The 25253-nt window shown below is 44.4% G+C and overlaps 2 protein-coding genes across 5 annotated transcripts in view; one reads left to right on the forward strand and one right to left on the reverse strand.

Moving 5' to 3' along the window:
• Positions 1-479: 479 nt before the first annotated feature.
• On the forward strand, positions 480-5917 carry gpr18 (G protein-coupled receptor 18). 3 transcript variants are annotated; one of them, XM_076081871.1, is made up of 3 exons: positions 480-574; positions 1263-1316; positions 1667-5917. In XM_076081871.1, the coding sequence occupies exon 3, from the start codon at positions 1674-1676 to the stop codon at positions 2685-2687; it is 1014 nt and encodes a 337-aa protein (XP_075937986.1). In that variant the 5' UTR covers positions 480-574; positions 1263-1316; positions 1667-1673; the 3' UTR covers positions 2688-5917. The 3 variants fall into 3 exon arrangements, with proteins under 3 accessions (XP_075937986.1, XP_075937987.1, XP_075937985.1); XM_076081872.1 differs by having other exon boundaries at positions 490-574; positions 1708-5917; XM_076081870.1 differs by lacking the exon at positions 480-574 and having other exon boundaries at positions 884-1316; positions 1708-5917.
• A 10597-nt stretch (positions 5918-16514) lies between these two features.
• dachd (dachshund d) overlaps positions 16515-25253 on the reverse strand; it is a 96098-nt gene continuing 87359 nt past the window's right edge. Inside the window, exons 8-11 of one of the 2 annotated variants that reach the window (XM_076081921.1) lie at positions 24175-24322; positions 23298-23441; positions 22117-22185; positions 16515-18263 (exon numbers count right to left, since the gene is read on the reverse strand). In XM_076081921.1, the coding sequence (XP_075938036.1) occupies positions 18226-18263; positions 22117-22185; positions 23298-23441; positions 24175-24322 (399 nt within the window). In that variant the 3' untranslated portion in view covers positions 16515-18225. Of the gene's footprint in view, positions 18264-22116; positions 22186-23282; positions 23442-24174; positions 24323-25253 lie in introns of both variants that reach the window. The other variant, XM_076081920.1, reaches the window with a different exon arrangement.

The following is a 25253-nucleotide window of genomic DNA, read 5'->3' on the forward strand; positions in this document are numbered from 1 at the left end:
CCTGAGGTACGCGCTTTGCATCCATTAAGTCGACGTGGTGTAAAACCATCTCACAGCATCAGCGTGAAGTGTCTATTACCGCCGTCTTATTTCCTGTTTATATGGCAACTGCCTCAACATCCTGTTTTTAATTACTTCTCTCCAGCAGCAGATGCTTCTCACAGCAACCTGCTGTGGATTACTCCCCTGAGAACTAATGTGCTGTGACAGACCCCACTTTTCCAATCAATAACTCGCCCTAAATCTGCCATCTCTCTGCCTGCCAAACACACTCCCACTTCTAATGGCACATCATTTTCTTTAAGGGGGTTGTAATTGCAGACTGTGGAAAAGCTGTAGCCCTTTGTGTTCCGACTACGTGGATACTGTAAAGGAATCTGAAGTAGCGAAAGTACACTGCACAGGAAGTGGCTGGGGGCTTTTGCGCCCAGCCACCGTTTCTATCACATTACCCTTTAAGAAAAAAGGCATTCAACTTCCCTGTTTTTTTGGCCAAGTGCTCCGATAAATCGCCCCGCGCCGCTTCATAAACCTGTTGGCGCTAGCTTGTCAAGATGTTTGTGTGATTTCTGTGGTGAGTGCAGTCTATTATTGTTCAGGCAAGGCTACCTGATCCGTCCGACCTTTCAGACGGACGGGGAAAAAGTCATTTTGGCAGACTTGTTTTATAGTCACTTGATGTGTCTGTGTGTGTGTGTGTGTGTGTTTCTGGACAAACGTATTTGTATTATTCTTTACATAAATAGTTTTTATGATTTGTAACGATCACACGCGGACAGGACAGTACTGTTGAAATAATGCTTAAATGTCAGACACAGAAGTCACGTGATTTATTATCAAGACAGCATCGACTTCTATACAAATTTCACTTCCACATTGTTCCCCTCACCTCACAAATGATTCCACTCTGTACTCTGTGTGATGTGTAAGTGCTTCTTTCTGGTTGCTATCTGTTTGCTTGTTTATGCCACTTTTTAATTAATGACGCATCTAGACAGGCATGGTCTGTTTCTCTTCCTCTGTCTCTCGCAGTGCAGCTGCACGGCATGTAAAAATAGGTATTCAAATTATCAAGCAGCAGGTTGTGCAAACTGTAAAACACAGAGATGTGTTTTCATATAGACGTGGTCTCTGGCTTTGTCACCTCCTGGAAGCACAATCCTTTCACTTTTTTCTCTTAAAACACAGAACCTTTCACTGTACTTTTGCTGAAAAAATTCCATTTTCATCATGCTTTCTGATTTTTTCTTTTTCTTCCGTAGACTTTGTCCAACTTTGTGGACTCATGAGGAGTAACTTCTACATAATATTCAAAAGTAAGTTGCATTACCTTGTCTTGCTCCTCCTAATTTGAAACTTAAAATCTAACTGATTATTTGTCAAACTTGCCATCAGTAATCCTGTATTTTTGTAGTTTATAGTAAATTACAGAACTACCCATCTTATATTCAATCAATTCCATACTTGTATATGTAGAGAAACCACCTATGCAGCCAAAATATCACTTTTTCCTCATTAGGAGCTAGTAGCACATGACCTTTCAACATAAGTGAATTAACAGGATTCAGCTCCAATCATGAAAACAAATGGGCTATAAAGAGTGAAAAAATGATGATAAAGGAATCGCTCAAGTGAAATAAACACGTAAGTTGCTGTACTCTGTAAGTTTTAGAATGAAGCTGGATCTAAACTTCTCCAACATGTTAGTGGAGTCTGGTGCTGTGCGGCCGGAGCAGGGGTCGGTGGAGTACCGCATCGCGGGCCTGGTCTTCTACTCCTTCGTCTTCGTCGTAGGAGTCGTAGTCAACATCACCGCTCTGTGGGTGTTCTCTCTCACCACCAAGAAGAAGAACTCGGTCACCGTCTACATGATAAACGTGGCGATGGTGGACCTCACTTTCATCCTGCTGCTGCCCTTTCGAATGGTTTACCACCACCAGGACTACTGGCCCTTTGGAGATCTTTTCTGCCGCATCAGCGCCGCCCTCACCATCTTCTACCCCTGCATGGCCCTGTGGCTGTTTGCTCTGATCAGCGCGGACCGCTATATGGCCATCGTCCAGCCAAAGCACGGCAAAGAGCTGAGGAACGTCCCGAAGGCCGTGGTGGCGAGCCTCGGCGTGTGGCTCATGACCCTCGGCAGCACCGTGCCCCTGCTCTTCTCCGAGGAAGACCCCGACCGCGCCTCCAACTTCACCACCTGCATCAAGATGCAAGACATCATCCACATGCGCCACGACAACCCCGTCAACTTCGTGCGGCTCATTTTCTTCTTCCTGTTGCCCATAGCCATAATGATCGGCTGCTACGTCGTCATCGTGGACAACCTGATCCACGGACGCACCTCCAAGCTCAAGCCCAAAGTGAAGCAGAAGTCCATCCGGATAATCATCACGCTGATCGTCCAAGTGCTGGTGTGCTTCGTGCCCTTCCACGTGTGCCTGGTGCTCCGCTTGGTGGGGACGGGCATAGATGGGGGGTACAGCACGTGGGCGGTCTTCACCACATTCCTGATGAACCTGAGCACGGTGTTGGACATCATCTTGTTCTACATCGTCTCCAAGCAGTTCCAGGACAGGGTGATCAGCGTGATCCTGTACAGGAACTATCTGCGGAGCGTGAGGCGGAAGAGCAGGCACACAGGCAGCATCCGGTCGATGAGCAACCTGACCAGTGCAATGATATGAGACGGGCGTCAGACTCCCACGTCGGACAAGCTACACTGATGTGCACCGTGAGCGCTTTGGCACAATGTAACACTGAATGCTTCGCTGTGTACGTGGTTCGTTATGAAAAGGATCAAAAACTTGCAATTAATTTCCAAGGCGTGATTTACACTCGCAGTATGGGAGTGCTGCTGTTGTGGCAAAAAACATCTGTGTTTCGGAGCTGATTGACTTACCCATGAGACTTGAGATGTTTTCTGGTGCATCTTTGTGAGTCTGCGGCTCAGGTGTAACACATGCAGGCAAAAAAATAAATAAAGCTCACAATTACGTTTTAAAAAACAGAGCCCACGGCATCTCAGCGTTTGTTATTATGCATAAAGACCGAAACTCTTCTTAGCAACGTCAACCAACAGCTATAAAAAGGGCCTGACTGCCTCAACGCTAGGTGGGAGGTAGGGGGTGGGAGGAGACCAACAGGAAATGATGGTGGGTTCTGAAAAAGTTGCTGCTTTTGTTTTGGTCCCGGCACCACATCTGCAACTCAGCGCTGCATCGTGGCGTAAATATAACCATCAACGCTGCCTGATGTCAAGCGCATGTCACGCACATGCTTGACATGCTGTCACCTCGCTGTGTTTGTGAAGCCACAAGACATGATTTTAAACATACACCGCAATCGACCCGGATGTTGCTGTTAGCTCATCCGCCAGGTGATGGCAGCATGGCACAGCTAGACCTTATCTACCTGCCAGAGTACAGCAAAGCTGTGCTTTCTTTACTTTGGAAGTGGATGGTGCAAGATTTTTCATCCTCTGCTTTAGGGATCTTTACTTTTAACTTCTGTTTCTGCATCATATTTCACTTCAACTGGCTTTGTAAAAGCAAAGATTCCAGTCTTGATTGCTCGTCCCACCTCACCACAGAGAAGTTGTCAACTACAGTCGTAGCTTCCTCAACCGGGAGTCAGACTAAAGTCTGGTGGTGGTGCAACGCGAATCATATTGATTAGACGTTAAATGATTCAGCCACTTGAAGTGCATTTACAGTAACATCCTCAAGAGATGTCAGCGAGGCTATTTACTAGATTTAAAGCAACCGTAACCTTAAGAGAGACCTTTTTTCTGCACGGGGAGACTTTTAATGTCACGTCTCTGCCGCTGAGTGTAAGCACCGCGGTGCAAGATCCTGCAATTTGTCCCCAAGTTAGTCCTCAAATGGCAGACGAGCGATGAGATAGAAGGGTAGTGAATGTGTGACAGTCTTATGTCTACGAAGAGACTCATTTGAAAAGAAGGAGCAGAAACTGACGGTTTTGATAACACAATCGTCACCCGAGCTCAAGAATTTGATTCGGTGTTGCTAAATGTTAGAATAATCGTGTTAGTGTGTTTGTCACGCGTACACAGTCTTGACTGGATTAGACAGTGAGTCATTGTAGACGAGTAATAACTATGTAGTTGCACCATAGCATTTCTCTGAATGGTTATCTATGGCCAATCAATTGCAAACAGAACTACATACATTGTGTTATACTGTGCAATTCAGATTCCGGTTGTTTTAATGTTTTTTTTCACAATTTTATAAGAAAATGCAGTTGAGTTCCCTCAGAGATAAGTTCATGTAATAGTGGTAAGAGCATAAACAGCACTGGGAGTACATGTGGTTCTTGGTTGGTTTGTACAGCGGTTAGACTGTGGGATGTAACAAGGCGAAGTCCCGCCCCTTCCGGTGACCACCATGGGACCTTATTTTGGAAAAAACATATGTATGGTAGCTGACGGTGAAATCACAAATAACTTAGTGATCCCATTTGAATTCTGCCATGAATATACTTACATATGATGTAAAAATGTCACAGCTTGTCTTTAAAACTGTTGAAAAAAGACTTAAGATATGTAATTAGAAAGACTACACACCTAAAAGTTGCGTAAGTGACGTCTCTCGCCGAAGTTTGTTTCATAGCAGGATGTACTCACACCATCAACGGGTCTCGCTCCTTCTTTCGCTTCCCAGCTGACAAAAAGAGGATGGATAAAACACATCAGGTAAGATAACGTTACATTTGTGCGTGGAACTTAGCCAACGGCCATGTTGGTGACATGCACCGTCTCATCGTGCGAGACGAGAGATGTAGGTCACTGAGCGGTTTCACACAAAACTAAATGATACGACGACTAACCTAAAAACAACCTGCAACGTTCTTGACTTGCAAAATCATCTTTTACATTGACAAATATCATATGTTGAAACCATGACACAATTCAAAGGGGATCAAAAACTGATTTGTCTCTTGCAATTGTCTACCGTACATACATTCCAAAACATGTGTGGCAGTCTGATATAAGGTCCGATGGGGGGCACCGGCAGGGGAGGGACTCTCTAGATTTACACTGTGCTTAATAAGAGGAGGCAGACTACAAGATGTTCATCTCACATGGAATTCTGGGAACTGCAGTTCATCACATGCTGATAGGTTTCTCGGCCGGGGGACTACAAGTGGATTTATAACCAAGAGGTCAAAGGTCAAATGAAACATCAGAGGGTCGTCTATCTGTCCCACCTGTTAGACATCAAAGGAAAACCAGCCACGCTGCTCACAGCAACTGGCATTTAAAACAATTAAGTTTCCTGTCAAGTCCCTGTGATGAATTATCCGGAAGCTTTACCCGCTATAATTCTAAATCTTCCCAACAAGTGCCTTTGTTGTAGAGAAATTAATGAAAACAAGATTGTCTTTCATAGGAGCTGATCTAACAGCGCGACAGCCAGCTGCTCTTCTTTGGGAATAAAAACAGTCAGCATTAAACACAGCCCGCACAAAATACTTTTTTTTTCTTTTTTTTCACCACTCGTGTGGAAAACAAATCAGGCGGCGAGCGCAGTGGCCATCTGTTTTGTTATTTGATATGTGTGAATACATGTTGTAATGACTTTGTTTGTGAATCACTCGGCGCGGCAGAACACACGAGAGCTCTCGAAGTGCTGGAGTGTTCAAAGCTAATCATATAATTGGACACAATAGTCGATGACAAATGGAGACGCTTGGAGCCAGCCAGCTGGGGAAGTGAATATGTAATCATTGTAAAATCATATCATTTTTGCATATTTGAAGACAGCTTAATAGAGTTTGCGTGTCAGCACACTATCAAATGATGATCAGAGACAGTGCTGCTGTATTTGTTTTTCTGAATACTGTAGTGCTTTGTTGGACTACTTATCTTTATCGTGATTAAAAGGGTTTCTTGAGAGTTTCTGTCTTTCATGTTCATTTATGTTCCGTGCTGTTTGGAAATGTTGAAACAGATATCGGACAAACTACCCATCTTAATGTGAAAAGAAATGTGGTACAGTGAACAGCCTGCACCGGGGGTACTTCTGCAGGTGCCAGGAGCTATGTGTAAAGATAGTGGGGTAGCTCCTCTATATTGTAAAATATAGATTACAATTAAAATATATTCACTGTTGCACTAGTACGTGTTAGAAGTCAAAACAGTTCTAAAACAGATCTAAAATAATACATGATCGTAACAGATAGCTAATAGTAATGGATAAATCCTTTAAATAGTTGGCTCAAGGATTGGATAAATTATCCAAATGTCTAGCTCCATGCCGCTCCAAGTTGTAGAACTACAAATGCAAACTTGACCAAACCAACCTAAACATCGACAGTTAAATTGCATTAAAATAACATACAATATCCTTTTGTTGAATGCATAGTGTATAGCTCCCAATAGCTCCCAATCTCGTGCAAGATACGAGATTGGGAGCATTGCCTCTCGACGGCGAGCCGGCATCTCTCAGCTAACGGTGCTAACAGCGCTAACACTACAAACTATGGCTAAAGAGCTGACAGAAGCTACCTGTGTTTACCTGAGGGGTACCCGGAGGGTGGATATGCTTACCGCGACGACGCTGTTGGTCGGGGCGGCGGTGACAGCTGTAACCGTCAAATGACAGCAGTGCAGAGCAGCGGCAGTGAGCTAACCGGTGGGGCTAGCTCACATGCAGTAACATGCACTATAAGGCATGCACAGCCGGACTGGCTGTCAGCAAAGCAAGAAGAAGCTCGGGAGACAACACACCCAGAGGTACAGCGACTTCATTCTCTGCTCAGGTAGACATTACTCCACTAGATCTTTACGTAGCTAACACTTGTTTGCTGCTATATTACTGATCACGTTGTGAAATACAGCCCATTTAAATAACATTCAGTTTAAAACCAACTAAAATGAATCTATCTGGAACACGATGGGTCAACTTATCCAAATACAATTGTGCATTTTCCTACGAAAAACAGCAACGCATGTACATTTCTGCTCGTTGCATGCACACAGTATTGTAAAAGGAACGTTAGACAGTTAGGTTTAGGCAACAAAACTACTTGATTAGGTTTAGAAAAAGATAGTGAAATACCACAGACTGGACGTAGTCATCATGACGTCACCCATTGGTGGACTGCTGTTTTGAAGCCTGGAGTTCGGTGAATTCGCCGTGGCCATGTTTTTTTTTTTTTTTTGCAACTGATGAACAGAAGTTACCATGGAATGCGGAGGACTTACGTAGAGATACCGTATATACATCTCTGGTAGCGTCAGCGACCTGTCAATCACAGTAAGCCCGCCCTAAAGCATACTCTGCTTTTTGATCTATTTGACTCTAAATGGAACATAATGTACTAAATGAACATCATGCTGTTGAAGAAGACATGAAACTACAGATTGAGACCAGAAACTCATGTTTACAATGTTTAGTGAGGGAATGAATCAAGTGAGAAGTAGAGTCATTTTCTCATAGACTTCTATACAACCAGGTTTAATTTTGCAACCAGAGGAGTCGCCCCCTGATGGGCAGTAGAGAGAATGCAAGTTTCAAGACACTTCCGCGTCGGCTTCATTCGGCAGAACCGGAGGTCTGTGAAATACTTAGTTAGGTTGAGGAAAAGATTGTCGTTTGGATTAAAATAACTACAGAAGTACCATTACTGTAGTCAGAGATGGGCAGTATTTCTATTACTTGTATTTGAAATACGTATTTCAATTACTTTTGAGTATTTTGTAATTTGTATTTGATAGGGCCGATAAAAATCGAACGTAATTTGTAACAAAATACTTTAGAGTGGAGTCATTTTGTATTTAAAATACTCAAAATACTTTCTCCACGAATCAAAAAACAGTTCACGAGTTCAGTCTTCAGATCTTCAAGTTCAACCGATTGTCTGTCAAGTTAAATATTTTATCTGAGTGTGACAGATGTCAACTAGCTTGATGTATAATTTATGTCTGGGTCTGGCTACATAGCCTATTGTATATACATGGTGATGGTTATAATATCAAGCTCGATGCTAACATTAGCCAGGCTATGACAGTAGATCCATTTGTTAAAAAAAACAAAAAAACATTAAATATCCAATTTATTTTATTTAAAAGGCATATTATGAAAGTATTCTTAGTTTTATTATTTCATACATTCTACAGTTGGCCAGGTGGACAACATGTCTCAGCAAGATGATGTTCAAGAAGGACCATCAACAAGCACAGATGAGCTTAGTTACACTGACATTCTGTGACTGTTCGTCCTTTTTGTGGGCTTCACCAGAGCTTTGTGTACATTATATATAATTATATTATATTATGTAGCCCAAACCTGAATGCTCTGCTATACCAAATTGTGAGAGAACGGAAAATCCAGAAAAAAGTATTTCCTATATTTTAAATACAAAATACATGTATTGTATTTTGTTACATTTTCTGGCACCAGTATTTTGTATTTAATTTTGATACATTTATTTGAGGGGTATTTTGTATTTTGTATCAAAATACATTTTGAAGTATCTTTGCCCATCTCTGACTGTAGTTACTAGGTAACTCTGTAAGTACGCATGTTACGTGGCAAATAAATTAACAGTGACTTCTCGTTTGTTGGATCCATCCACCACCCCTCCCGCGCCTCTTGTGTGGGCTTTTGCGATCTTTATATTTCCTCATTCATGATTACGTGGATAACGTTCAAAATTATTTCGTGGGATACTTACGAATTATGACACCTTATTTGTAGGTGTAGCTAATGCTGGATAAGAACAGCCTGCGGTGTCAATAGGGGGGGGGGGGTGTTCTTGAGTTGTGGCCAGACAAAAAATGTTGGGAAGCCTATTAAATATCATAGCAGCTCAAGCCCTCGTAATACTTTCATGTGACCTAATTTAGCTTATACATGTATACTATAACCTCAAAAACACACAACCGAAGCAGTTTTTTTTGGCCACCAAAATGTGTTGTTGTGTTTGAAACAACAACGGAAACGGAACATGTCGCAGCTTGGCTTTGAAGCGCGGTCCCGTCCACGTTTACTATACCATTAGCCTTCATGTTGTTCCCATTAGAGAGCACGAGGACATGAAAGAGAGCCCGTGATGTTATATGATAGACTGTACACATCCAGCCTCGCCTGGGCCTCCTCGTCTACTGTACGGCATTAGCGGCAAGCAGCTGCCTGCATTTACATCGTTTAGCGTTTCTCTCAGGGCACTTTAATACACTGAACCTCTCCCCTGGCAAACTTTACAATAGGATGTTGAAGGATACTTCTGGACCGCCGTGGGAAATGAGAGGCACATGTGCGTGGATGTAGCGGTGCACCGGTGCACCAGCGTCCCCCGTGATGCCGAGCTTAAGGGCTGCACAATAAGACTAATGGATTCCTTTTGCGGACCAAACTAGGCACATGAGCTATTGTTCTTATCACTGTACAATGATATCTTACGTGCACAGTAGGAACCGTGTGAGGTATTCCTTTCGCACGCGGGGTGGCTTTGCTTCGTGGTTATCTTTTCCTTTTGGCAGCAGCAGTCTACTCCTGCAATGTCTTTAGTCTCCATTAAAAGGAGATAATCTACTGCAAGGGTTTCAAATGCTACTAAACCGACTCCAATTGACCCTGCAGTCAGCGGAGAACAGGAAATGTATGGCCTTGATTACAGCTGTGTGTCTATTTTAGCAGATTGTTCTGCTGCTGATTCACACACACACACAGACAGCCACCATTAGCACGTATAAATAATGTAAGGCCCTCATCTCTATTTTTTTATTATTTTTTTTCCAACTCTCTACTCAGCTAAGTGCCTGCATGGAAAACCTTGGCCTCCTCCTTGTCAGGTTCTCCATAGATTAGTATAAGATTTATTTTAAGTCTGTAAAGCAGCATGTTCCTGACGAGTGCTCCGCTCAATGCACGTGGGAACGTTTTTAATTGTATCATGCGAAGTGGAATGGAAGCTCCAGTGGGGGGCCGCGTCAGGTTGTGTTTAATATTTAATCCGGTCTCACTTCGGTTTCCCGCATGATCCGCGGTATCGTACGAGCGGAGTGAGAAAGCAACATCTCAAGGCGGACACAGACACGAGTGAGGACGCCGCAGGTACCGGGACGCCGCCTCTGCTCGCTGTGAGAAGCTTGTGAGGACTCCACTTGTGTCCCTCTTCTCTTGCCGAGGCCTGGAGCCATCGTGGCGCTGCGCCCCCAACGGCGAGTGATACCACGGCGGCTAATGCTTAAGAGTGTGCGTCGAAAGAGGGCTGACTGACAAATTCGATGGGAGAGCAGGTGGAAAGGGGGAGGACACGTGTGTGTGTTTGTGACGAGAGAGAGAGAGAGAGAGAGAGAGAGAGAGAGAGAGAGAGAGAGAGAGAGAGAGAGAGAGAGAGAGAGAGAGAGAGAGAGAGAGAGAGAGAGAGAGAGAGAGAGAGAGAGAGAGAGAGAGAGAGAGAGAGAGAGAGAGAGAGAGAGAGAGAGAGAGAGAGAGAGAGAGAGAGAGGCCTTTTCACTTCCTCTGTGTGCACCTCACGTTCTCCTCTCCCTGAGCTCAATTACAGGATTGATACTCAGAGAGGAAACTTCATCATGTCATACAGATGTCTTCACCGGGAGAAAAGAGGGAGACGACTCATGTTGTCATTTAACGTGACACGATTCTGCGCCCGTTCCAAACAAACAGAACGAGAAACAGTTCGGACTATAGATTTCATTACAGGCCAATAATAAATACGGAGTGCCAGTAAAGAGTGGGAACTCGCTGACGGAGTAAAGGAACCGGAGGCGGCCATGCCTGTTGGATAGAGAATTTAACAATTCTGCTGAGTGAATTAATCTAAAACAATAACTTGTAAACAATAATACTCTTTCAGCGAGCCATTCATGCTCCATCATAGTAAACGTTCTTTACAACCCAGACAGCTCCATAAAGTGCTTTAGGCATCATTGGGCACAACCGTCATTAGTCAGTGCCTGTGTGTAAAATCTGAATAAAAAAACCACGGCGTCGGCGATGCGGCGCAGACACAAGCCTGTATCTATTTTACAGTGTTTCATTTCAAACGTGACACAAGCGGAGAAAACGCACTCCGCAAACAATGGCCCTGTTTTGCTTTAATTTGATTAGGTTTTCGTCTCAGTGAATGCCAAGTCCTGTTTTGCCTCAAGAACATATCTCTTAATCACGTTCCATCCAGGCTGCGTCTTTCATCTGAATCTCACAGCCGTGGCTCACGCCCAACTTTATTTCGCTGAAAGGTAGGTGAAAAAAAGAAAAAGAAAGAGAGCGCACGTACACGCGCGCCCGCACACACATCCAACGAGGGAAGGGGGGGGGTACAATGACAAAAGCCCGGCTCTCATCTCTGTCACATAAAGTGATGTTTTGTGTTTAGCTGTGTGCGACTGAGGCGTGCATGCGTGCGTGCGTGTGTGTGCGCGTCTGTCTGCAGGGCTCAGATCCATGTTGTTTGGTTTGTTGCTCCATTAAGAGAGCTGTAAAGGAGAAGGAACAGATGGCTGCTGGCCCGCTCTGTCCTGCATCCTCTCACAACTGCCACACTTCCCGTGCGTCCATTAATCTTCCCTCACTACTCCTGCAGCACAACTTTATTAAAACAACTCAGGAGAGAGCGAACAACAAGCCCGCGCAGCTGTCAGGAGCAAAAGACAGAACCATTCGTCCACAGAAGAACGGCCTCGGATTCCTGGGCGCATCTGTAAAACAGCTCGGGCAGAATCTGGTCGGCTTTGAAAAGCAGGCTCCGCAAAGCGCTCGCTGTGTAGCGGGGGGGGCAACAATAAATGCTCATTTGAACGCAGCTGGAGCGGCTGTAGTTGCGGAGTTCATAGGCATAGTTTGTCAAACTTAAACATGTGAGGCCCGAGCTCGAAAGCCCGGGACGATCTTCTGCTTCCTGCTCTGAGAGCATACGCTGTGTCGTAGTGATGTTCGGCCTGAGGGATGAACATCCCATAAACACAAAATCTATAAACTGCTTAGATTACAATTTCTCAGTGTTTGTTTGTTTTCAAATATTAATAAAATAGTTCCCTGTTAGAGGGAAATCAGAGCGACCTTCCCACAAATCGGCACACAAAGTGAGAGATAAATACCTGAAGCTGTGATCACGGGAGGCCGACAGTTGTCGTCCTGTCTGATTGTTCTCACAGGAGGAAATATATTGCTATTTTCGGCGGCCCAGTGCAACATTTACATAGGAACGTAGCTCTGTTTGGTCCCTGCACTCTGTGTCCGTAGCAGTCAGCGGGTAAATTGAAAAATCAATTCCAATTTAAATTATTGGAATAAAGAACTCAGGAGCAAGAGATCAAAAAAAGAGAAAGAAGAACCCCCCCCCCCCCCCCTTCTTCTCGATCCCCTTTAATTGGAAAGTCATTTCTTCAGGGTATTCTAATGGTTCTGAGGGAAGATTGCGAAAATACAGTTGATGAGCTGAGGGGGGGGGGGGGGGGGGGGGCTTAATAGCGCGCTTGTGTTTGTGTGTGTTCGGCTGACCCTGTGTGTTTGCTTTGCTCTGCCACACAGTATTCGGTCTTCCCCTCCCTCATGACAGAGGCACCAAATGAAGACTAATCCAGAGGGCTCACACACACACACACTCCCTCACGCCTGTGGTCACTCTTCTCATCCATCTGCCGTCTGGGGGAGTGTCGGGGGGGGGGGGGGGGGGGCTCTTGGGTCAAACTAAATTAACCATCCCTCGCTCACAATTGTAAAAATGTAATTGAGTTAATACAACCAACCCTGGTGATTTGGATACTCCTGTGCGCAGTCATTTTGTGAAAGCTTGCAGACGCCACTTCAGATTTGAAGCGTCTTCAAAGTCTCATATTGTATTGATGCATCGTGACATAAAGTGGCTCTGTGGTTGTAGCTAATTTAAAAAATGACAACAGGACTATAGTAAGTTATTGATATTGTAAGAACCCTTTTGTGTTCATTTTGTGGATCGACTCCCTTTATTGATATTTACTGTGATGACATAATTCAAATGGTAATTTTATACATTGAATGGTTTAAAATCTTATTTACGAGGCATGTGGAGGGTAGGAACTACTTAAAGTGGCAATAAACATTGTTTTTATGTTAAACATGGATCTGATATCCATCACCCGACTGGGCAGTTCCTCAGTTGTTCTGAGCTTCCATTGTTTGGGTTTTACGGCGCGCACGACTACTCTTATTGGTAGCTGTGCTTCCGTTAAATTGTCAAGATAATTTTAAGCAAACTTTTGAAAAGCTGCTAAAAATGAAATGTGGATTAGCAGTGTAGTTTGGTGCTATAGCCTACGCCTGGCTGTAACCCACCAGTGAAATGGAAGAAGAAGAAGAAGAATTGGAACCCCTACAAGAGACAAATGGAGAGGGGTCTTCAGGAATGTTTTGTCGATTGGGCAAGTTTTTCATTGTTCTTTCATGTCCGAAGACGAAGACCAACATTCCCACGTATCCGGGATGGCGACAGCAGAAACAGGTGATAAGTTATGTGAGTTAAGACGTTTTCATAATCCACTTAGTGCATCAACTCTTTTTCAACAAAAGTAAAAACTACCTCAAGTGAGCGTAAAGAAAAAGTTTGCAGTTGAGGAAGGTTTATTTGTTCATTTGCTTTTGTTCGGCTGCAACAGAAACAACTTTAGATGGTTGCTAATGTTTGTCAGTGTCTGTTGGATGTGTAGTATTCAACTGCCTACCAACAAGTTTGCCACATCAACTTAAAAAGTAATTTTACTCTGTGCACAAAGCCAGCTGGAGGTAATGAACTAGCATGGCAGAGCAATGCATCTATAGAAATAAAAGAACATGTAATATAATCATTATATATATATATATATATAGATATAGATATATAGATAGTATTAAAGTTTCTGTCAGTCAGTGAAAGTAGAACAAGCTGGACTTGAGCATCCGTTCCTGAGCATTGGTTTACCCGCAACCTGAAACAAGCTACGGTCGCTGTTAAACCATTACAAAATAATACGCAACACATTTAACCCCCATCATCGCTGCAGGTTTTCTCCCTCTTCACCTCCGTCATCCCTGCTGTGAAACCATCATCACCTCAGTATATCACAAGTGTGAGCCTTAAATTGGCCAGTCACGAGCCGCCCGTTGTATTACATCGACAGGGCATCGTGCTCAATGCTATCTCGTGTTACTCGATCTACCTTCCTTTGGGCCCCCCTTCATGCCAACCTGGTCCGAGACCTTTCCGCGCTGCCTCGTTGACATTAAAGAAGCACTGCGCCGAGACATTTCCATTCAAGAAACTTGTTGACATAGTTATCGGACATCACAAAGAGCCATGTGTCATTTGGAAAAGGCCTTATGAGAGTAATGGAGATGTTAAAGGGCATGTTGGCCCCCACACATCACAAAAGGATGAGGATATGAACACGCTTTGACTGAAAGGAGAGAGAAAGCATGATAAAAATACATTCTCTAGAGGGGAGAGAGAGAGGGGGAGAGGGGGGAAGCGCTCGGCTCCATTTCCGCCTAAGAAGCGCAGAGTTAAAAGGTGGACCCTGTACAAATGAAACTCAATTTCACGCCACATTATCCCTCCCTGTTCTCTTTCCTGGCTTTCATTTTCATTAAGACCAGAGACAATCATAAATTAATAATTACTGCCGAATGTCTAAGCGCAAGGCCGCCGTCCTAGCCCTCCCCTCGCCTCCGCGGTCTTCCATGTTTGCGCTTGCAAAATGTTAATTTAGGTAATGTGGCCTGGCCCTTGTCAGATAAAACTGTTTTGTAGTTTCACTAATACATAATGGTCTATCTGATTAGGTGACATTAGTCCTGTCTTTCAGACGATCGGGCCTGCACCTTGCTAATGTCTCTCCGCAGACTCGGGGCACCACTCAGTTATCAAGAGACATGCCGCATTACTGCTTTCACTAAATGGCCATCTCCCGGTCACGACGATGTGCAAAGGAATTAGCTCGCTAGAGGTTAACAATGCAGTTGACACCACGGCGAAGTATGAATACAACTTCTCTCGTGTAACTTTTCTTTTTTGCATCCTTCAAGTAGAAATGGTGTCAGGATGGACGTGGCGTTTCTTCGGCTGGTCATGCGAGCACAAAACAAGAACGTGCGATGTGATGTTAGGCGGACCAACGGCGAAAACAAGCGGCGGGATCAGGCGGAATAATCCCGTCTGGGTGATGTCTTCGTGAGCACACGTCAAACCGAGTAGACGGAGCACACGGCTCAGAATGTGCACTCGGCGCCGTGCGCTCCACACAACGCAGCAACACAGCTATAATGCACATTTGGTATTTAAAGTCTCCGTGCCTCATGGTCATATTTTGTACCCAATTGAATTTATTACAAAAATGTGCAGTGATATGAAACATGTAGCTGCGGGGCCTCTTCTCTCAGATGCCGGTGCAAGAAAAAAAGAAAAAAAAAGGGCATCAGATAGAGAAATAAACAGAATATCTGAGTAATAGCTGCAAACAGCCCACGTCTCACGAGCTCACTGCGGCCGAGCGGAGTGAGTCTCGCTGCAGCAAAAAAGAGGAAAACGATGGAGTCATTAAACGAGTGGACGTCATGTCAGAGTTCCTCTCACTCCGGAGTGAGCTCAAGTTCGGTGAGGAGCTGAGACAGCCAGCGGTTGAGTCTGAACTCAACCGGAAGCATTGGTCTCATGATTGATTGCCCCATTGTTCGTCATATTGTTCTTTCAAGGTTGGTAGAAACTTTAACCTCATTTTTAAAATAAAAAAATAAAAAAGAGAAGAAAAGCTTGAAATATTTCAGGCCTTGAATTTCCACAATGCGGCATTGAATTATGCAGCAATCAGTCAATTATTCATCTCCGTGGCTGCGTCACGGCCATGCTTTAAAAAAAAAAACAAGCATGCAGAATGGGGAGTGGGCCGAGCATGCTGTGTCAACACATTTCACTCAGAATTGCTTACTGGAGAAATTTGTCCCTCAATGTCGATTCGGTGCTCTCTGATGCGTTTTAAGAGCCGTACCTGTAAACAGTTGTTCTGAAATGATCCCCGTGGATAACGGCCGAGTCTCGAGAGCGGGGAAAACAAATAATGTCGCTTTGAGAGCGGTCGGCGCAGATTATAATTAAAAAACAGAAAAACGAAAGGACATGCCAAAAAAACCTGTCACAGTGTCACATTAACAAAACAGTTATTTGATAAATAGCGTCATCATTTCCTCACAACTCCCTGGTAGCTTGTTTAACGGCAGTATTAGCATGCATGACCCTACAGCATGCACAACTGCTTAAAGGGCGGCAGTTTATTCTATGGTGATATATTGTGAATTAGTGTCACACCCTTTGAAGTACACATGAAATTTACAGTGAGCTTGGTCACACCCTCATTTGCATACTTTCTATAGCATTAGCCTACATGTAATAAAAACAACACACACACACAAAGTCAAAGACACTTTCCATCTGCTCAGTGAAAAAGGAAAGATATCACTTTTTTTTAAGCAAATAACAACATGCTCATTTATTCTTCTACAGCACGCCTGCAGTGTTTTTTATTTATAGGCCGTACATAATCCATAGAAACGAGTTATAAGACGTATGAGAGCTGCTTCCACTTGCATCAGATCATCACGTCTTCTGTATCCAGCTGCATCTGGAAATGTGAAATCAGCGTGCGACTCCTTCCTCAAGGAAATGCTCGGCAGAGAAGAGCGTCCGGGGCGACACAGTTAACTCACAGTTTATCATCAACATGTTAACTTTATTTGAATTTGAAGTACAATGAAGAGATGATTCGAGAAGCTATATATAAGTTATCAGTGACAACAGACCTATAGACACTCCATTGAGAACAAAAAGGAACAAACACATAGTGAACATGGGACACTCCTCCTCCTCCTCCTGATTGTAACACATAAGGTCGAGCTGCTCTGCAGTTAAAGGACTGACATCAGCTGAAGTCCAGGGAATATACACAGGTGGGTTCAGCACCAAGATTCAAAAGTCTTTAGGGGAAAGTAACGTGGATATTATAACTTAGCATGTTCTTTTTTTTCTCTCTCTCATCAGGATATCATGAAACACGAAGGAAAGAAAGGTGTCTTTGTGTACGTTCAACAGGGATTCGAGCGATGTAATCAAGTCGTCACGACCGATTTGTCTCGCGACATCTTTTTTTTATTAACTTTTTTAAAAAAAAGCTTTGAGAGGTGCTGATTTCGAGTGTGTCTCATGACAAAAGAAAATGTACAGTAAATTCCAAGAAATATTACCTCTGTTACAAAGATTACAGTACTATTGACAGCAAAAGTTCCTTTTTGAAAGTGATAATTAATGTTTTCAAAATCGCTCTGGGCTCGAGTGAGTCAACCCCAGCGTTTGTTCAGCACAATATAGGATTTATTAAATATCATAATTCCAGGACAAACATTGACATGCCTGCATGCTTTCTCACCAAAATGGCAGCTATAGGAAAGAATGATGGCTCAGAAATAGAAGAAAAACAAAACTGTAGGTTTATATAAATGTTGGTACTGCTTTGCCTAATAGCTCTACTGCATACACAATACCTCTTAAACGTTATATACACATACCTCGCCGGGCCGCTCGGGTTCGACAGAGGGAGTTCTCCTGTCATTATCATCAGATCTTGTATGTACAACGATGGTAAAAAGGAAACTTGATTGTATTGTCATCTAATTTAGAAAACATGAAAATCAAACATCAGTCTTCTCTTTCGATGAACACATGGATAGATTCACATTTTTTTTCTCTCTCTCTCTCTCGCAAGGTTCATCTCCGCGCGTCGCTTCTCAAAATTCAATTTGAAAATACAAAAAAAAAAAAACTTCAGTCGAATTTCATTTTTCGAAGCTTTCTCGCTGGCTGAGATACAGTATAAAAATCTTCAGTGCTGTGAATTAACGGGGTTATTACCAACAGTGTACCACGGGTACTTTTTTTCTTTTTTTTTTACTGTGCTCAATGTGTTTTGTCCTTCGCGTTGGCCAACCTGCTACGTCAAAACCTGCTCTACCGAACTATCTCACGTTGGCCTCTGTGAGAGGAAAAGACTTCTTACTCTACATTCAGACACGAGCTCCTCCAGCATTCCCAGTGAAGCAGCTCGACTTCTTCCCTCCACTAAACCAGCCTGAACGAGGGCTCTTGAGAATCTTCACGGGTTTTCTTTTCTTTCCTTTTTTGTTGTTGTTGTTTTTCTGAATGTTTTATCTCCTCCAGCTCCTCGCGGCCTTATCAGTACATCACGGTGGTTTTCAGGAACAGTCTTCCATCTGCAACAGAGGACACACAGGAGCTAAGGATTAGCCAACAGCTAACACATCCTGCTGACGCAAAATGCACTATTGAGGAGTGTTCGATGGGACATTAACTTCACAAAATTGTTGCCCTCTGGTCTTTCACTTTCAGCGGTGCTGCCACGGATTCACAAAGCCGATTTCAGCTCCAGATTACGTGAGCGGCCGTGACCGATGCGATTAAACGCCGCGTACAGTCGCTTAATTCAGAGAAATGATAATGCGTGATGGTGTCAGGTGGAAAGAAAACAAGGGGCCAACCAAAGTAGTGGTGCCTTTGTATTTAAGTGCATCGGTCGGGACGTACAAATGTAACCACGCTGTTGCATGCATATTTCATACAGCCACTGCAGGAGCAGCTATGATAACCACACTCCAGGCGTCACAAGCTGTACGCCACACGTGTTTCAGACGTCTCCACTGATGCGCCTGTTTGAACACAGTGCTGCACTCGCGATGTAAAGCGCTCTCTTAAGTGACACTTCCTGCGAGGAAATAAGTGTTTATTGGAGACGGCAGACATTCCCCTCCGCCGCGTTATCTCCTGACACCTCCAACCTAACGAGCTTTGTCCATTTTCCAGCGGAAAACGTCTCTCGTCTCGAGCGTTCGCCTGAGCGAGCAGCGCCGCTCCGACGCTGAGCTGGGGAGGAAGCATCTGTTAGGCGCAGTTCAGGAGCACGTTTTGACGTTTATTACCTGCACATTTTGCTCTGCCGCGTGGGGAGGGGGCGATGCCTTTGAGGAGCGCACCTCTCTGTGGCGGTGAGCATAAATAATTCAACGGTGTAAAAAAAGAGAACCGCGCACGAAGAGGTTCGGCGGCGCCGGTTGTTGGACGTGACGCGAGCCGAGCAGGACGTAGGAGACGACGCTCAACACGGAGGACACACCTGCTTTACAACACCTGAGAGTACAACTCAGAGCAGCAGGTTATTTTCTATTATTAAAAAAACAGCATTTTTTTCCTTCTTAGTCACCACTTGTGCTTTAATATCTATACATTTGATCAATTAGTCCTTATTAGTCTGTGTTTTATGTTTTGTCGTGCATGGAGTGGAGACAACAAAGGCTTGGTGTGTGTGTGTGTGTGTGTGTGTGTGTACAGTATGTGTGTTGGAGAGGAGGAGGAGGAGGAGGGGGGGATGCACAAACACACAGGCTAATTACCCAGCACTGCCGTAGGTCTCAGAGGCATTGCACTATGGCTGCCTCTATTCAAGCAACAACCAGCGAGTCCTGTGTAAAAGTCATTACAGCATGAATGCAGCGCTACGAGGAACAGACAGGCCGACGAGTGTGGGCCCCCACACAACTCCATACACACACACACGCACACGCAACCCAACCCCTTTCACAACAAGAGCAGACGATCCCGCGCTCTTCTCGGTCGTCTGTCTACCGGGCTGCGTTTTTTTTTCCGTCGGCGCGTTAACGGGAACGAAAGACGGTTTTAATCACCTGACGGATGACGTCATTGAACGCGTCGTGGAGAGGGGGCGTTGTTTGTTTTTTTTGCTCATCTCACTGATTCAAATCCGTTTTTTCAAATGCAAATGTTGAAACATCCGCTTTACACACGCGATGAGGAATCTGTGACGTCTTGACACGCTGTTTTTATGAAAGGCCCGCCTCGTTAAAATATGTTAAAAACTTTAGCATTTCTATATTCAAATCAAGATGAAAAGTTCATTAAAGAGAATAAATATTTCATTAGATGCTAAATAAAACAAAGGGAATTTTTTGGCTTCTCTCAGCACAAAATTCCTTTGAAAGATTAATTAATACATGTAAATTATGCAAATTATGCCCATGCAAATATTTTATGAAGACAATTAAGGGATCCATTAATTACAGTCTTTTTTGCTTCAGTGACATTCATTCATTTAATTTTAATTTCACTTTAACTGTTTTGATGTTTAATCTTGCAACAAAGAACTTTATCTCGGCGCGCAGGGGTCGTGTAAACTTGCCGAACACGTCGAGTGGGGAGCGGCGGGGCACCGGAGACGATACTGGGGGGAAGATATTGGCGTGTGCACCGTTGCCAGGCAGTACTGGCGGGGTACGAGGTCCCAGTAGCTCGCCTGCCTGTGAAAAGAGCCGCGTTTCCCTCTTGGACCCGATTCAAAACACTGTAAAAGCAATTAATAAACACAGACTGTGTTAATATCGCAGAATTAGAGAAGTGTGACAAAAGACAAATAGAAATAATTAGTTCTCTAAAATTATGCCCTCATTATTTTTTTTCTCCCCCCCCTCCCCTCTCTCTCTCCTTCTCTTTCATTCTCCCTCCATTCGCCTCCCTGAGTTTGGAGTCGAGAATATACCCACACATTCCTCTCGGCTTCCATGCGAGTGATAGGCTTGTTTTTTTCTCTCCCCCTTTTTCTGCTTGTGTAATTTATCAACATCATTTTTTTGCCATTCGAGGTTAATTATACAGCGAGGCTCTCGGAGTGGAGCGGAGGAGACATGGGTGGCAGACAAATGCTTCTCTAATTGAACAAAAACAGAAAATGCAGCCCGTTATTCAGGTTCCCTCCTCATCCCACTCTTCAAGGCGACCATCAGGAGTGATGGAGAGACCGCGGGAAAAAAATTGATGATACGGCCGCATCGTAGCGTTCCTAACAGGGAGTAGATCCCAGAGAATGTGTTTCATTTCAAGCAGTCTTATACATTTAATCAGGACAATGGCTGCTGTCACTATAGAGTGTGAAGCTTTAACACATTTCATTTGACACAATTACACTACAAAGAGGGCCAGCTCTTTATATGAGAGTAAAGAAATTATAGTGGTTAAATCATACAAATTTGGTATGAAATAGGAGGCTATAATTAACGCTGTATCTACAAGTTATCTCTTGAATGGTGACATATGGATTTCCTTTTTATGGACATCAAACTGGCTCAGATCCCCGCAGTGACTGAATGACATTTAATTAAGGAGGAGTCACCATTTCACTTAGTGCTCTGCCTTTCTTTTTGCCCTTTCACAAAATATCAGTTCAAGTGGACTAATCAAACATTAAAGAGTTAAAGGAGCCCGACTTGTTCGAGCACGCAGAGAGGAATATTTTCCACGTTTCACGGCGGATTACACGCAGCGGTTTTTTTTCCCCCGGGTAAATCGGGGACCCCTCCCACTGATAAGGGCGGTTCTGAGCGGACGCTGCCGAGGCGTATTAAAAAAAGGGAGACGTCGGAGTGATAATGAGGACATTCAACCTCTGCAAGGTGTCTTGTATCTGGGTAAACACAGATAGCAGGCAGCCCATGGAAGGTTATCGCCGGAGCGCCCTTCCCCAAACACATACTGCACCCCCAAGGCTAACAAACAAACAAACCATTAAAAATGTACAAGGCTTATTCATAAAATGGATTGATTTGCCCCGTTTATTGCTATCAAAGGGGGGATTCCGCTGCTTTTTTTTGGCGGTTTTATGACTCATTAATGCTTCCTGAGCTGTAAACACAACACTTCTCTCGCTTCTTTCTCCGCGACGTTCTGGCTTCGCCTTCTTTTTTCTCCGTGTCATCTTTTATCCGCGTTCGAAACAAAGATCTGCTTCTGAAAAGCGTCTCGGACGCTAAAAGTCGAGCAAAAGAGCAATATTATTCCAACAGAAAAACCAATGATCTTGACCTAGTGCTGCGGCCCAGATGGTGAGCTGTATGCCTGAACAGCAGGCACAGTAACACTAATGTTCATAAACTGAAGCCGTGTGTGTGTGTGTGTGTGTGTGTGTGAGGGAGAGAGAAAGAGAGCAAGAGTAAGAGCCAGAGAAAGAGAGAGAGATTTATTGTCTCATCTGAGCCCCTGTACCTTGTATTGTCCTTTCAGCATCTGTTCTTCCACTGCTGCGGTCACTCTCCATCTCAGGGGTCAGAGAGTCTGAGAGAAGAGAGGGATCACCGCCGTTAAACATCCTGCAGACACCCACCTATCACAGCGCCGGGCTCACAGCATCGCTCGCTCAGAAGCGGCGGCGGAGCCTGTTTTCCGGGCTGTATCTGTAGCGTGTGCCTTATTAATCGGATCGTTCTTAGTATACTCAAGTCCTTGACTCAACACTTTGGAATAAGCATCCATTTAAAGTGCGACCCTGCATTCAAACATTTGCTGAACAAAAGGTGCAGAAGAGTTGGTGGTCAAATCTACTGAAGTGTCTTGTAAAGGGGGAAATGGTCCTCGTCTTGTTGTCATCTTGTCTCTGGTCGTATAACCCCGTCCTGTGTACTGCTGGTGGCTAGCAATGGCCGGATTTGATGCATTAAAAAAAGATTTGAGGTATTACCATGACATTTTCTGACAGACCGACAGTAAATCTTATTTTATGAGCTCAGCGTGTTTTGTATGCAAGTCCTAATCTCTGCAAGCGGACGAGCTAAAAGTAATGAACGACGCTGTGCTGGAAGTGCTTCAATATGTGTGTGGTTAGTTACTTTACACCTCTACCAACGATTCAAACGTACTCTAAGCTACCATTACAAGAGTTCACTTTAATAATCAATCAATGACTTTATCCTTTTTTTCCAGCAAACACTCCAATCCCTCTCTAGGTGTACATCATTGTAAACTGAACATCTTTGGGTTGTGGACAGAACGAGACATGTGAAGACGTCGCCTTCGGCTTTGAGGAGCTTTAATGAGCTTTTTGGTTTTTCACTATTGTAATCTATAATAGTCTCCGATCCACAGGAATATATGATGACAATCATCAATAGCAGCAGCCCTGGTGCACAGGGTGACAAACTCCAAGCAGACAGTATTCACATTCTGAACAAAACAGCATTATTTATCACTTTTATGAACGTAAAGCCCGCGATAAGACAGCTGTGCTTATCTTATTAGCATTGCTATGAAATAAACTCTTGACAAAATCACATTTGGAATGGACACATTGGCTTCCCCCCCCCCTCCGCCCGTTTGTCCCACTAGTAACCCCACCAGCTGTCTGAAAAGTGTAATGTACAGTAGGAGCATCTCACTGTGGAGCATCTGACCGTTGAGTGACCGCATGCTGTCGGAGGGCGAGGGCTGCTTCAGAGTCTGCTCCACCTGCTCTCTCCTCTTGGACTCGTACTCCAGGGCCTCTTGGAGTTTCCTCTTGGCCTTCTTCTCCTTCTTCAGACGCTTCTGAACGATCGCTGCGACGGGGGACAGAATGGGATTATTGCAGCTGTTGCTTTCTAGCAGGGCGGGGGAAAAAAGGATAATATGCTAATTTAGTAGAAATCTAGCACACTATATTAGAAAAGAGGAAATCAATTAAAGCTAAATATTTCAGAATACATAAAGATCCTCCATAATGAAAGACAATACCGACTGCGCCTTAACAAACCGCTGGAGGGAGTTGAAGCAAATTGAAACATTTATTGGGATATTTTTCATGAATTTCTCTCATTAAACATAAACGACACAGTTAGCATATGAGCTTGATGCATTTAACATGAGACCGAGGGTGGATTTCTCTAACTTAATGTGTATTACCAATTATGTCAACTGACTGAGAGCGCTAAGCAGATCGCCGTGTGTGTGTGTGTGTGTGTGTGTGTGTGTGTGTGTGTGTGTGTGTGTGTGTGTGTGTGTGTGTGTGTGTGTGTGTGTGTGTGTGTGTGTGTGTGTGTGTGTGTGTGTGTGTGTGTGTGTGCGTGCGTGTGCGCGTGTTTTTTTCTCAGAGAAACGCAGCCGCGCGTGTCGGCGTCGCAGTTAAGGAGACATTAAACATACATGCGGCGCTTCGTGTATGTACATTCAGGAGCTACATGAGCGCAGGCCTGCGTCAGTCTGGACTGCTGCGGAAAAACACGCGAGTTTACGCGCCACATATACGCACGCACACACGCGTCCGACAGGGGAGCATCCGGCACCGGGCAGTACCTCTGTTCTTCTGCTCCATGGCGAGCTGCTTCTCCAGAGTCTCCCTGTGCTCCCTCTCTCTGAACAGCTCCATCTTCAGCTCCGTCTTCTCCAGCTGCACCTGCTTCTCCTGAGCCCGCGCATTGTCGATAGCCACCTTGAGCAGGCCCTGCACACACACACACACACACACACACACACACATTTATATATATATATATATGAACACACAGAGATGTAGAGAAGAGGGGGGAGCAGAGAAACAGAGTGATGTGGGCTATTTAAGAGAAAGTGACAGCAAACCACACTGAAAGTGTGTCACAGCGGTTCTTTGAGTTGCCAACAGCAGTGAAGCAGGACACAAGGGCCCACAGCTGCCTGCTGCTGCATGGGTCCTTTGTCAGGCGTAGTACCACCGTTGCTGGTTCTTTTTATCCGGGTCAAATCTCACAGGATCTAGTACCAGAGTACTAATAATCATTCGTATTTTAAATAACAATAGGTGGTGCGATAGAGTGCTGGGAATGCCTGACCCCTTTTGGTCAAAGCGGTGAAATGCGAGTGTCGATAAAAAATGAAAACCAGAGAGACGATCCCCTGAGCGAGAGTGTCGGAGGAGAAAGTGTTAGAGCGGCGGAGGAAACGCCGCCACACTAAAGGTCAAAGCTCCGGTCCACTAAGTAGAGGGTAAGAGCTTTACAGGCAAGGGTCAGCATCTTTACTCTGCACACGGACTCTTCATGTCTCTTCCTGTGCCTCTCCTCCCGTTTAACCGCACAAGCTGACGGTTGTTACTGGATTGGACCCGATGTATACAGAATTAAGTCTAGCACATTTTCAAGCTCTTCGCACGGCACGGCGTGAATGAATAATATGAATGACAAGTATCTCATCATGTATCAATTACATTACCGCCGTTCCAAATACACTCCTGACAGTCCTGGAGTTTGAAGACACTGGGTCCTCTCTAGCGGAAGCTGTACAGTACGCCGCCGCCATTTTCGTCACAATTGCTCCCCATCCACACGCAATTATATCAAATGCGCTGGGCTATATCTTACTAATTGCCGATTCTTCTGACCCCAATTTATTCTAAGTTG

This window comes from Anarhichas minor, unplaced genomic scaffold (genome assembly GCF_050575085.1).
Source record: "Anarhichas minor isolate MPS153535 unplaced genomic scaffold, ASM5057508v1 ptg000087l, whole genome shotgun sequence".
NCBI lineage: Eukaryota > Metazoa > Chordata > Actinopteri > Perciformes > Anarhichadidae > Anarhichas > Anarhichas minor.

What these genes read in the sequence shown, in the direction of transcription:
- gpr18 (XM_076081870.1), top strand. Translation starts at nt 1,001, where the DNA reads ATGGTCTGTTTCTCTTCCTCTGTCTCTCGCAGTGCAGCTGCACGGCAT. An exon ending in CTTCTACATAATATTCAAAA is followed by an intron (nt 1,317 to 1,707) that starts GTAAGTTGCATT and finishes CCAACATGTTAG; the next exon opens with TGGAGTCTGGTGCTGTGCGG.